General features: G+C 46.9%; 1 protein-coding gene across 2 annotated transcripts in view; it reads right to left on the bottom strand.

Moving 5' to 3' along the window:
* ADAMTSL3 (ADAMTS like 3) overlaps positions 1-12615 on the bottom strand; it is a 353901-nt gene that overhangs the window by 340121 nt on the left and 1165 nt on the right. For both annotated transcript variants that reach the window (XM_086711720.1, XM_086711719.1), the window contains exon 2: positions 11738-11838. In XM_086711720.1, coding sequence (XP_086567846.1) covers positions 11738-11806 — 69 coding nt within the window. In that variant the 5' untranslated portion in view covers positions 11807-11838. The remainder of the gene's footprint in view (positions 1-11737; positions 11839-12615) is intronic.

Genomic DNA, 12615 nt, shown 5'->3' with positions numbered 1-12615 from the left:
GAAAAAAGAGAGAGAGAGAGATAAGCCACAAAATGGATTCTTAACTATAGAGAACATACTGATGGTTACCAGAGGGGAAGTGGGTGAGGGGGTGGGGGAAATAAGTGATGGGGATTAAGGAATATATCTGCCGTAAAGAGCACCGGGTGATGTATGGAATTATTGAACCACTATATTGTATACCTGAAACTAATTTAACACTGTATATTAACTACCTGGAGTTAAAATCAAACTTTGAAAAAAAAAAAAAAGAAAATCCTGGATTTACCAGATTAGATTAGATTAACTGAAAATACTCACAGAGCATCTGGGTGGCTCAGTCAGTTGAGCGTCCAACTTTGGCTCAGGTCATGATCTCACGGTTCGTGAGTTCAAGCCTCATGTCAGGCTCTGTGCTGACAGCTCACAGCCTGGAATCTGCTTCGGATTCTGTGTCTCCTTCTCTCTCTGCCCCTCCCCTGCTTGCACTCTGTCTCTGTCTCTCTCAAAAATAAACATTAAAAAAAAAATTCACTCCTACCCCTCACCCCCCACTACCACACACACATTCACACACACATAATCTCTATGGGAGGAGCTTACCTGCCCACCCCAGTGATTGGGGCTTAGCTTTATAACTTGCCCAGGCTTCACAGCAGGTCAAGGTACCTCCCCACTCCCTGACTATGGCTTCCACTATGTGAGTTGCTTTGGCCAATGGGATGTTAGCAAAAATGGCTCCAGTACAAGTCACAAGAAAGACCGTTGTGCACTCGGACTTATTCCCGTGTGTGTCTGTTATCAAGAGAGGAAGACCCCTGGCTAGCCTGCTGGTCTCACCAAGGGGGGACAAGAGACACATGGAGCAGACCCCCATTCTAAAAAATCCCCATCAGAACAGAACCCTCACAAGGTCAACAAATACAATTTTTTTTTAAATAGAAACATAAGCAAAATGTAGTCAATGAACACGTATCACTAGATAAATTTCTCAGAACAACAGCCACAGATAAATTATAGACAACCTGATCGCTCTTTTAAAAAGCTCAGTGGAAATATTAAAGTTTAAAGAAAACATATAAGATTGTGGAAAAAGTGAGCTTAGAAAAAGAATGGTGAAAATAAAAAATAAAAACGTTACAAATTTGTCTTTTTTTAAGTTTATTTGTTTTTGAGAGAGAGAGAGAGAGACAGAGAGAGAGAGAGAGAGAGAGAGCAAAGAAGGAGCAGAGGGAGAGAGAAAGATAAAGAATCCAAAGCAGGCTCCAGGCTCTGAGCTGTCAGTGCAGGGTCCAACGCCAAAGGAACCATGAGATCATGACCTGAGCCAAAGTCGGATGCTTAACTGAATGAGCCACCCAGGTGCCCCAAAACATTACAAATTTGAAGATCACAGTAAAAAGCCTTTCCTGCACACACAATACACACTTATAAAGATAAAAAAAAAACTATTTACATAAAAATTATATACATAATGTCCAGATGAAAATACAGGACTTCAGAACAGAGAAGAAATCACATAGCTATCATGGCAGACAAACCAAGGCACACACAAGGGGAAAAAATCAGATTGGCCACACAGTTCTCTTCAGTAATATCCAACGCCAAAAGGCCCGGAGTCGATATTTACAAAGACCTCAGGGAAAAAGTGAGAAACGTTTTAACTCGTTGATTTTTTTCTTCTTTTTAAGATATATTAACTATACGTATGTTGGATCTTCTTTCATCAGTTTTCGATTGTCATGTATTCGTTTGTTCATATTCCATTGGGTAGAAGGTCCGTTGATCTGGCACATCCCCAGCTGCTTAACCCACTGTGTTCCTTTTCCTCATGGAGTCGGCACTGCTGAAGAGCAGCACAGGGAGGAGGGAGGGGAGGACGTGAGGGATGAGCCATCCAGTGCTTCAATTCTGCTTTGCTGTCTGGCTCATCCTCTAATTAAGGTCTCTCCTTTTCTCGAGAACAGTATCTTCCTTTTACTGTCACCACTGGAAGGTCCGTGAGGTCTAGGAGGAGCCCCTAATCCACAGCCTTTTGTTCTGGGAAGTGCGGCTCCCTCCCCCTACCTCATCCCCTTTCCCTTTCCCCTTCAGCAGACTCCCTGGGCAGAAGGTCACCTTGAACATCTAGACAAAAAAAAATGTGTGTCAAGAATTTTCCCCTTCAACTCTGGGTCACTTGCCATTTTTGATGTCAAGTAAGGCCTCTTTGGGGACAATACCCACTTCTTTTTGAGCCCCATCAAGGCTCCCAATGCCACTGTCCTTACCAAAAGTTTATTAGATAGGCACAATTTGTGACAGTCACCCTTGGGGAAATCTCTGTCCTGCTCACAGTCCAAGGAGACACATGTCAGCCTCCAGGATCCTCTCTCACTCAGGTCTAGAATCCACAGAACTCAGAAAAAAATGCTTCACGGTTTGTGTTGAGAGGCCAGTTCCATTTCCTTGTTACACTGAAGATAAACTTTGTTCTTTTTGTTGTGTGTCTGTTTTGTGTAGTTTTGAGGGAAAAAAATCCTTGTTACTCCCCCATTACACCAAATCCCATTTAAAACAGCAGAATTTTTGTGCTTGGAACTTGACCAAATCCTTTGAAAGACCTCTGGATTAGTCAAAACTATAATAATGAAGACAGGTCTTGACTTAATAGATACTGAACACACCATAAAGCTATAGTAAAATAGTTTGTTAAAAAATATGGTATTAGCACAGGAAGACACTGACAGATTAATTAACTAAATATATTCCAAAATTAAAATGTTAATGTTTAAAAAAAGACTAGAAGAAGACAGACGTGCATATATTTTCTCTCAGTTATTTCCAAGCATGATGCAGAGGCAAAGTATACGACTTGAAAATTATGTCAGTGTATCCAAAATATAAAGATAAAAATTAATGACAAAATGGGAAAATTACTTGCAACATGTGAAAGACAGGAGGTTAATATACTTTATATATAAAGAACACTTACAAATTAACAAGAAATTCTCAGTAGAAAAATATAGGCAAAAATATGAAGATAAAATCTGTTATACTATTTCTAACGTCTTAAGGAAACCTTACACGAAACCAGTAATAAGGAGAGCCCAAAAGTATTTTTGAGAATCTCTCATTACTAAGATTTCCTTAATTAAGTCTGATATTGCTAACTTTTGCAAAGTAAGAACACACATTGATAGAAGCTTTCTGAAAAGACAATTTGATCATATAAATTTAAGGTCTTAAAACTGCACATAGCTTTTGACCCCCAAATTATGTCTCAACGAATACATTTTTCCAGAAATGTATTCAAAGAAAATAATCACAAATGTGAGCAAGGATGGTTCTGCTTGAGTTTTTGTAGCAGCATTATTTGTAATAGCAAAAAAACCAATCAACCTGAAGGTTCAGCAGTAAAGAATTAGTTAACAAAATATAGGACATCTAAATGATGCAGTATTATGAAAACATTAAATACTACTATAGAAAAAATATTTGAGGACATATGGAAATATTCCTCACACTGTTAAATATTTAAAAAGTTATAACCAAAATACAGTGTAATCACTTTTTAAAAGATGCTTACACATGTTAATATTCCAGGAAGAATATTAGCAATACATATATACCACAAAATCCTAATAATTGGTAGAATTAATGGTTATTTTTAGCATTTTTGTCTTTCCCTGTGTTCTCCATATTTTTTCTAATAAATATGTTTTATATTTTTAAATCAGGAAAAAATACAATGGAAATTTCAAAAGAGTGAAGAGAATTTAAAGTCCTTTAATGCCATAAATGAGTTCTTATTAATAAAATAGGTATTCTTCCTTTTTAAAAAGTATTTTCAAAATAAAAGGCTATTATATTTATAAGCGAAGGCTTGGAGAACAAATGCATTTCTGAGTATTTGACCACAATAATTTATAGCATACATTGGCTGGAGCTGTTCAGTGCTGACAAATTCCAGAAAGTAATTGCATAAAATACTTGGAGAGGAAATTGCTTTATGCTTCCATGCTATTTATGGAAATTAGCATCTTTGTAAAAATAAACCGAGAGCAATCACAATCATAAACCTTGCAATGTGGTTTCCATAAGATGTCAGCTTTGGTGCTTTTAGATCCATTAGCAACGTAGTGGGGGAACGCTGCCCACTTTTCTGTTATGAAACAATTACGTAAAATTGGTTTTTTCCTCTTGTATCTTTAATCCCTTCTTTTCTCCTAGATACTTCCCTGAGGAGTACATATATACTGAAATGCTCACTCTGCTCAGCCTACTTCCCTCTCAAAGAGCATCACACATGTCCTTTATTCAGTGCCTCACCTTCTGCAATCGACATCTTGCCCTGAAACTATTCCTTCAGCCATCACCAACCATTTCACAAGATCAGGGTAAGTTTTCATTTTCACGTGCCCCTAAAACTTGTTCAAAACCTGAAGAAATCTCCAATTCTTCCCCCGCCCCTCTCTATCCCACACGATCACTTGTCAGGATCTAGCTCATCAGGTTCTAAAATGTTTCCATACTCACCCTCTTGTCCATGGCTAACTCCCACCCACACACTCTCGTGAACTGAGTTGAAGGACTCATTACCAACCTGGACCGGTGCCAGCTGCCTCACGAGTACCCTCTGCTCATGTGCATCACCAGTGGTCCGAGGGAATCTTAATGGTGCCTCCCATCACCTCCTGAACACCCACAGGACTCCATGCTGCCCGCCAAAGAAAGCCCTCTTTATCAATGACTTATTCAACTTGCTCAGCAAGGTCCTGTCCGGTATGACCACAAACTGCCTTTGTTTATACCTGGTGCCACCACGTACCCTACTCTTCAAACATATGGTATCAATGGAAGCAGAGGGGTGGAAACTGATTTAAGAGGCATTTCTGAGATGGAACAAATGGAAGTTGGTGGCAGAATGGGTACAGGGCAGGGCAGCAAAGAACACATCTATGGTGATCCCAGGATTCTGGCTCAAATGACCAAATGATGGAGAATCTAAGCACTGAGACAGAGTTGGTGGGGTGGGGGGGGGGAGGGCATTGAGGACTTCCCTTTAGGAGGTATCATGTTTAAGGCCCCCAGGGAATATCCTAGGGAGCTGACTAGTAGCTCATGGATATTGATGTGCAGTTCACGGAAGAGACAGTCAGAAGCCTCTCCGAGATGTTGCGCCTCTTCCATTTTGGAGAAGTGTTTGAGTTAGAAAAAAAGGGAAAAAAGGAAAGAAAAGAAAACAGAAAAGAAAAGAAAGGAAAAGGAACGAAAGGAAAGGAAAGGAAGAAAAGAAAAAGAAAAAAGAAAAGACAGGAAAAGGAACTAAAGGAAAGGAAAGGAAAGGAAAGGAAAGGAAAAGAAAAAAGAAAAGAAAAGAAAAGAAAAGAAAAGAAAAGAAAAGAAAAGCCAAAAGAGACTTACCAAACTTGTGTTTTATTTCCAATGTTTACATTTAGAAGTTAATGTAAAATAGAAGATACCTTTTTATCTTTTGATTGTATGCAGAAACTTACTTGAAGAGAACTTTTGAAAGCCTGAATCACTCTGAGATCTGGGTCCCCTGGTGATAAGCCCCAGGCAGGAGGCTCTGGAGACAAACCCAGAGGAGTGACTGACGGAAGATGCCTGGGGAGAGCGTATGAAGACAGAAGAGACAATGTGCAGAATTCTGGAACTGAGCAGCTTGTAAAAAGAGCCAGAGATGGGAAGGACACAGAGACAAAGAGAAAGGCATCAGGCGTCACAATGACAAATGAGGAGAGGGCTCCCCTGCATTCTTCCACTGGATTCTCACGGGATCTACCCAATGACTCCATCCTACAGGTGCAGGCCTTGGGGGCAGCTTGGTAAGAAGGCGGACTCTGCCTCCAGGACAAGCTTAAGTCCTTCTGCTCAGGATCTGTCATGTCAATCAGCACAGCTTGGAATCTGCATCCCAAATCACTGTGGAGGGGGACGTCACTCAGGGAATGCACGTGTGACATAAAACCCAGAGTGCTGGAAGAACTCCACCCAGAATAAAACAGGATGAAGAGAAAAAGCGCCACGAGGTGTACCAAATGTGTAGCAAAGCACATTCAACTACGGAAAAATTACTCTAAGGAATATTCAAATAAGTAAGCAAAGACGTGAGCGTAAGATGTCCATCACAGGTAGCTGATGGCAAACACAGGCGACCGAACCATCTTGGAAACAACCCAAAGGTCCAACAAAGAAACAACGTGTGTAAACAAATTATTACGGTATATCCATAAGTGCAATGAACACCGCCATTCCAAATGGAAACGCAGACATATACATACCGACAGGGAGAAATATTCATGATATACTGACTGAAAACAATGATGTCTAACAGTGTGTTTAGCATGATCCCACTAATCAAAACATGACACGTGTATTTATATGACATCGGTGCATAGACAAAGCCTGGAAGATCACACATGAAAACATCGATAGTTGCTGGGTGGTAGGGGTAAGGCAGATTTTTTACTTTGATTTTCCTTTCATTATCTACCTCCGCTATGTTTCTACAACTTAAATTTTTTTTTTTATTTTTTTTTTTATTTTTTTTTTAACGTTTATTTATTTTTTTGGGACAGAGAGAGACAGAGCATGAACGGGGGAGGGGCAGAGAGAGAGGGAGACACAGAATCGGAAACAGGCTCCAGGCTCTGAGCCATCAGCCCAGAGCCCGACACGGGGCTCGAACTCACGGACCGCGAGATCGTGACCTGGCTGAAGTCGGATGCTTAACCGACTGCGCCACCCAGGCGCCCCTCTACAACTTAAATTTTTATGCACATAACTTACCTGCTAGCGGTCAGTGCCGCTCGACACAGGATGTCAAGCTATGGCAAGGAGCTCAATCGACTCATCACTGTCATTCTCTTAGACCTCTTCTCTAGATGGGGAGTGGCCGGAAAAATGCCCCAGAACTTGGCCAGGAAGTCCTGAAGGTGGGGGATCAGGCAGGTGAGAGTAAGAGGGATGGAAAACGGTTCTACTGGGGGTTCCGTGGTGCCGTAAGAAGCCACTGTGAAGGGTGAGCGTAGGTGTGCGTGGCTCTACAACCACTGCCCATGCAGGACCCAAGTCAATCAAGAGCACACCGACACACCTGTCACCTCGGCTGAGTCTGCCGCCCTCCTCTCCCGGGTCAGGGGACAGGTTCTGAGGAGAAGGGGGATTTCTGCACCTGTGCTTGGATTCTGCCTTCTGATGCAACAGGGACGGGGTGAAGGCCAAGCGGTCTAATTATTATGGTGTAATGTCTGTGGTGAGAGAAGGGAAGAGCCACCACCATGGCCACAGCCAACACCGAGATGAGAGCCAACACCACAGACGCCGAGGCCTCCACCAAGGTGACGGCCACCCAGACAAAACTGCTGTTGAGACCCGAACCACCAAAATATCCAGAGTCTCTGAGACCACAACTCCTCTCGATTCCAGAACTGATGGAACCAGAAGGAAGGATCAAAGACCAGAAATAACACCGGAGGGGATCAGTGAGACCAGAACTGCCAAGAACCACATGAAAGAACAACCCTTAAAACTTCAGACCAGAACCACTGAAACCCAAATCGCTGGGACCAGAACAGCAACCACGACTCGCACTAACTAGAGCTCAGTGTCTACTTTTGGAGTCAAGACATTCAATGGGACCTTTCCCAATGACCTTAAGACCTTAAGACATTGGTCTTAAGGGCCAAAGTGGTGACAAAGGGGAGGTAAGGACCTCACATTCTAAAGAGAGGGGCTAACATGAGGCACACACCTGCCGCAGAGCTCGCAGGGAGGGGCAAGGCCAAGTCCTGCATCACCTCCCTACTCTCTAAGCCCGACTGAGATTCACTGAAGAAAAAGATCATTCACAGAGAACGCACGAGGGGCGGGGGGGGGGGCTGCAAGGCAAGACTGGCCTTCCACTCCCCAGATGTGCATCCGCTCAGACTGGCTCTGCTGATACGTCCCTGGGCCTCCCCGAGCAAGAAGTGGAGAACCGAAGGCGGCTGGCAGGACAGAGAGAGGAGGCGGCGTGGAGAATCCGATGCCTCCACCGTCTGCACGGCAAGGAAGCGTGCGTTCCCTACAGATCAAGCGGGCAATGACAAAGGGAGCTGGGGTGTCTCTCTTTAACTGGAGTGTGGCTGACACACAATGCGACGTCTGTTGCAGGTGGACGAGATGGTGATGGGGTGAGTCCGTGTGTTCTGCTAGGGAGCTGGGTTTACAACGCCTTGCATGCCTGGACCCCACCCCACGAAGCTGCCCGCTAGGCAAGGAGAACTCAGCAGCAATGGGCACGCTGGGCCTCCTGCTCCAGGAAAGGGAGAACTGAAGAACTCACACCAGCCACCCGAGGACAGGAGAGTCGCCGACAGCCCGACAGGCAGTGGCAACTACCAGAGAGAGGTGTCCAGTTACACAGAAAGCTGTCTGCTCTTCTCCCCGTCCCCCCTCCTTGTTTCCAGTGCCAGGAAGGCTGGACCCAGCAGAAGTATCCCCGAACCAGTCCTCACCACTGGTTGAGGTGAGACGAGAAAGACCACGGCAGGACGTCACGTCACATGCCTGGAGCCACGTGTGGAGCCTACACGAGACAGAAGGGAGGTGACATTGAAACCAAAGCGGGGAATCCAAATTTGAAATCGGACTGGACTTTTTTAAAATGAAAAAAAAATGAAAGTAAATCTGCCCAAGACGTCACTAAGGAATGGACATGGAGGGGATGGGCCAAAGCGTGGCTGGAGCCGGCGACTGGCAGCGTGTTCATACCCCCTGAGTGGGTGTAAGACCTTCCCAAAGCAGGCAGCTGCAGGGGAGCACTGGAGCGGTGGCAGCTGACTTCTCAGGGAAGACCGGGGTCCCCAAGGAGAGGACCTGGGGCGACAGGACGCGGCCGGGGCCCCTGACCCAGAAGGGCGAGGGAAACAGGAAGCTGCTCCAGAAACACTCAAGAACAAATTAGAAAAACACAAGGCGGCCGACCTCATGCGTTTGCTCTGCGATCTGTCACAACTGCTTGCGGTCAGTGAATAGAAGAGGTTAAGTTTTTTGCTGATTTAATAAAGGAAATCTAGTTTTTATTAAACGAGTTGGCACACCCCTGCTCCTTGTGGCTCGGCTTCGCATCTTTTAATTCCCTACCAGCCACCTAGCGGCCACACTGACAAGGCAAGGGGAGGGGCGCCCGGGCGGCTCAGTCTTGAGTCTTTAAGTGTCCGACTCTTGATTTCTGCTCAGGTCTTGATCTCACCCAGGTGAGATGGAGCTCCGGGTCGCGCCCCTGCTTAAGATTCTCTCTCCCTCTCCCTGAGTCCTTCCCTCACTCTCTCTCTCTCTCTCAAAAAGAAAACAAAAACAAAAACAAAACAAAGAAAGGGGAGATATTGAAGAACACTCAAGGCCCCCCAAACACGAACCAAAATCTCAAGATATCCCAGAGGGGCAGCTTTGAATCAAACCCAGGCTGACCTTAGGCAGACAGCCAAGTGTCCAACCCACAAGTAGAATCTCAGGACTGACCTACCCTACACTAGAACATTCTCCCACCGCCCACATAGCGAGACTGCCCTGGCTAATCCCACTCACACCTGCCGGGAGACTCCCCTGAGAAGGTCGGCCCCACCTCCTCCCCGCCTGTACAGCGCCTTCTCTCTCCGGCTGACGCCTCCTGAGCGCCCCCTACAGTACCACAGCGGAAACTGCAGGCACCCCTTAAACCCTGGTGTTCCCAGGCAACAGCCCCCACAGAGAGCTCACGTTTATTGCACACTTATTACACGCCAGACACTGTTTTTGTTTTGTCTGCTCCTTCTCTCCACTTGCAGCGGATTAACTCCTTCAAATGGTTCTCTGAGGTAGACACCCCTCTCTACGGATGTGGAAACAGATGCGGAGAAGTCTGGGTGGACGGGTCAGGAGGTAGTGCAGCCGGGATTCCAGCGGTGGACTGAGTAGAGGGCGCTGTAGTCTGAACCCTCCTTCCACGACCTCCTGCCCCCGCCGCCCCATACGTGGAAACAGCACTGCCAGAGGCACATAGATATGGAAAAATCCAAAAGAGGTCACTGAGCGATTCAAGCTGGGCAAACGCTGCCCTTGGCCAAAGGTCAGCAGACTGCCTCAAAGCACATTTAAATTTTTTATAGGGTGCGAGAAGACAAAACGAAACGCTGTGCCTTGAAGCCTCAGCCCCATTTGCCCAGGAAGAAATATGCGAAGCTCTCACAGCCTGTTTCAGATCTGCTGACCGGACCGAAAAGTGAGTCTCTGCCATTCGCCACAACCCTACACCTCACTGACTACAGGAACCCTAAAATCACCCTAAAAATATTTTTGTGCTGGGGCGCCTGAGTGGCTCAGTCGGTTAAGCGTCCGACTTCGGCTCAGGTCGTGATCTCGCGGTCCGTGAGTTTGAGCCCCGCATCGGGCTCTGTGCTGACTGCTCAGAGCCTGGAGCCTGTTTCAGATTCTGTGTCTCCCTCTCTCTCTGCCCCTCCCCTGTTCATGCTCTGTCTCTGTCTCAAAAATAAATAAACGTTAAAAAAATTTAAAAAATATATATATATTTTTGTGCTAACGAAACGTATCTATTAGAATGTGATTACGGAACAGCATCAATGACACGGGGGAGAAACCGTACCTTGACAGCCAGCTTCCACGAGCCACCGCAATCGTGGGGCACTGGGGCTGAAAGAGGCTTCGGAAACACCGTGTCCGAGAAAGTGAACTGAGACTCAGCCTGATCAATCTGTCCCACAGTGTGTCTCTTTATTCAAGTGTGCAACCTCGTTGAAAAGATATCAAAGCCCTCCTAAAGGGCCAGGCCCTTTGCTAGACCCGGAGGGTACACAGGCCCCTGAGCCATATGCCCAAGAAGTTACGCCTGAAGAGAGGGACTGCCTTGTTCCAACCCACATAAGGTGCTGTACTGGGCTAACAGTGGCCCTGGGGACATCACACTAAGACTCAGTCTGCACCTTTAGACTATGGGCTCCAAACTGCTAGGCGAAATCCAGGATGCAAACATATATGTCTGGCTTTCATGGCTTTAAAACCTGGGAGGTTTCCTAGGAGGTCTGAACGATCCAGCCCTCTTTAAAAAAGTAGAAGATACGGCAATTCTGGGCCTGTGTTCCCACCTGGCTCCGCTGGAGTGGGGCAGCGGCTGTTCTCACTAGATGGGGCATGAGCCATCCACTTTGTCACTGTCTCCGCCACTTCCTCCTGTCTCTCCGGCAATGCTACCTTTACTTCAGTCTGCCCTGTGGGCAAATGAGGACGCAAGGGGTGAGCTGGGCCCTCCCAGGCTAGTGGGAGAGACAGGAGCCTAAGAAAGAACCGCAAAATAGTGTGATGTGTGTTGACACAAGTAAACTCAGAACACTTACTTCGTGGCTGAGCAAAGGTCAGAAAGTGGGCTCAGCCCCTTCGTTGTGCCCTGGCCTTTAGCAGCCCAGCCTCCACTGGGCACATGCAGACAGCCATTCTAGACTGAAAAGACAGGGTCCACGACAGCCCCCCAAGTCATTGCTGGTACATGGCACCCAAGCGGTCTCAGAGCCCTGCTCAGGGCTCCGCGAGGACCCAAGGGATTTGGATCATTCTTACAGCTAGGTCAACCAGAATGCCATTTGCCAGGGGTAAGGGAGAAAATGAGATTCTCTCTGGGATAGGATGAACACTGCTCATACCACATCTTAGGTGATCTAGAACACTGCTTCTGAGCAAGCAGAGGGAAGCTCACCACCCTTCTTCCCCTGCACAGTACCTGTAGGAAGGCAGAGTGCATGACGACCATCCAGATCAGCGGCCACCAGGAACTCTCCCACGAAGCCATCGGGTCCGGTCTCCTGGGAGTCTCTCTTGAGCCTACAAGAGAGCAAAAAGTTGGTTTCCAACCAGCTCTGTCCCCAGTGGCGGCACCCATGACTTAAGAGACCCATCAGAGGGAGGGACCCTGAACCACCCCCCCCCCGCCCCCCGCCAACAATGTCTCGAAAAGGTTTGTGTAGATTCAGGATGGGGTGCCTATTTCAAGGTACAGGCCATGGAGGGCTATCTTTAAGAGGCATCCACATCAAGGTCAGGAGGGCACTTGGACCTGCCTCCCATGTGCAACCCACACGGCCAGTCCTCCAGAAGCTGAGACATCTCTGCACCAGCCACTTTCCAGCTCATGTGTCAACAGCAGGGTGTGGCGATTGGCTTCTGACTCAGGAAGCCAGCATGGAGCCAAGGATTAGGGCACCTGCCAGCTTCTTCGACTTCAGGCAAAAATGAATCTGAGGCCAACTAAGGCAGCCCAGCGAGGGGAAGGGACCTGCCTAAGGTCACACAGCACGATGGTGACTGTTCTCGAACAGTTCGAGGCTTTTCTCCCAGGAGATGCCACCGTCCAAGCCCCAGACCTGCAGCCAGAGAGGTCTGAGAGCTGAGTTCAGGGAGGTTCAGAGCGCACAGCCTCAGCGCCCGCGGGCACACTCTGCCAAAAGTAGGTGAGGGCGAACGGGCAGAGGCCCCCTGAGCCCAGGAGGGCAGCGAGGGGGGTGGGGGGGGGGCCTGCAGAGTCCCCCTGACGATTTACAGGGAAATCAGTACGAGCCGAGACTGGAAAAGCCGAGGTCACACTCGCCTCGCCTCTCACTT

Source organism: Puma concolor, chromosome B3 (assembly GCF_028749965.1).
Source record: "Puma concolor isolate L17-30 chromosome B3, mPumCon1.1.hap2, whole genome shotgun sequence".
Lineage (NCBI taxonomy): Eukaryota > Metazoa > Chordata > Mammalia > Carnivora > Felidae > Puma > Puma concolor.
Note: the sequence above shows the minus strand (reverse complement) of the source record. Positions and strands in the feature narration are given on the sequence as shown.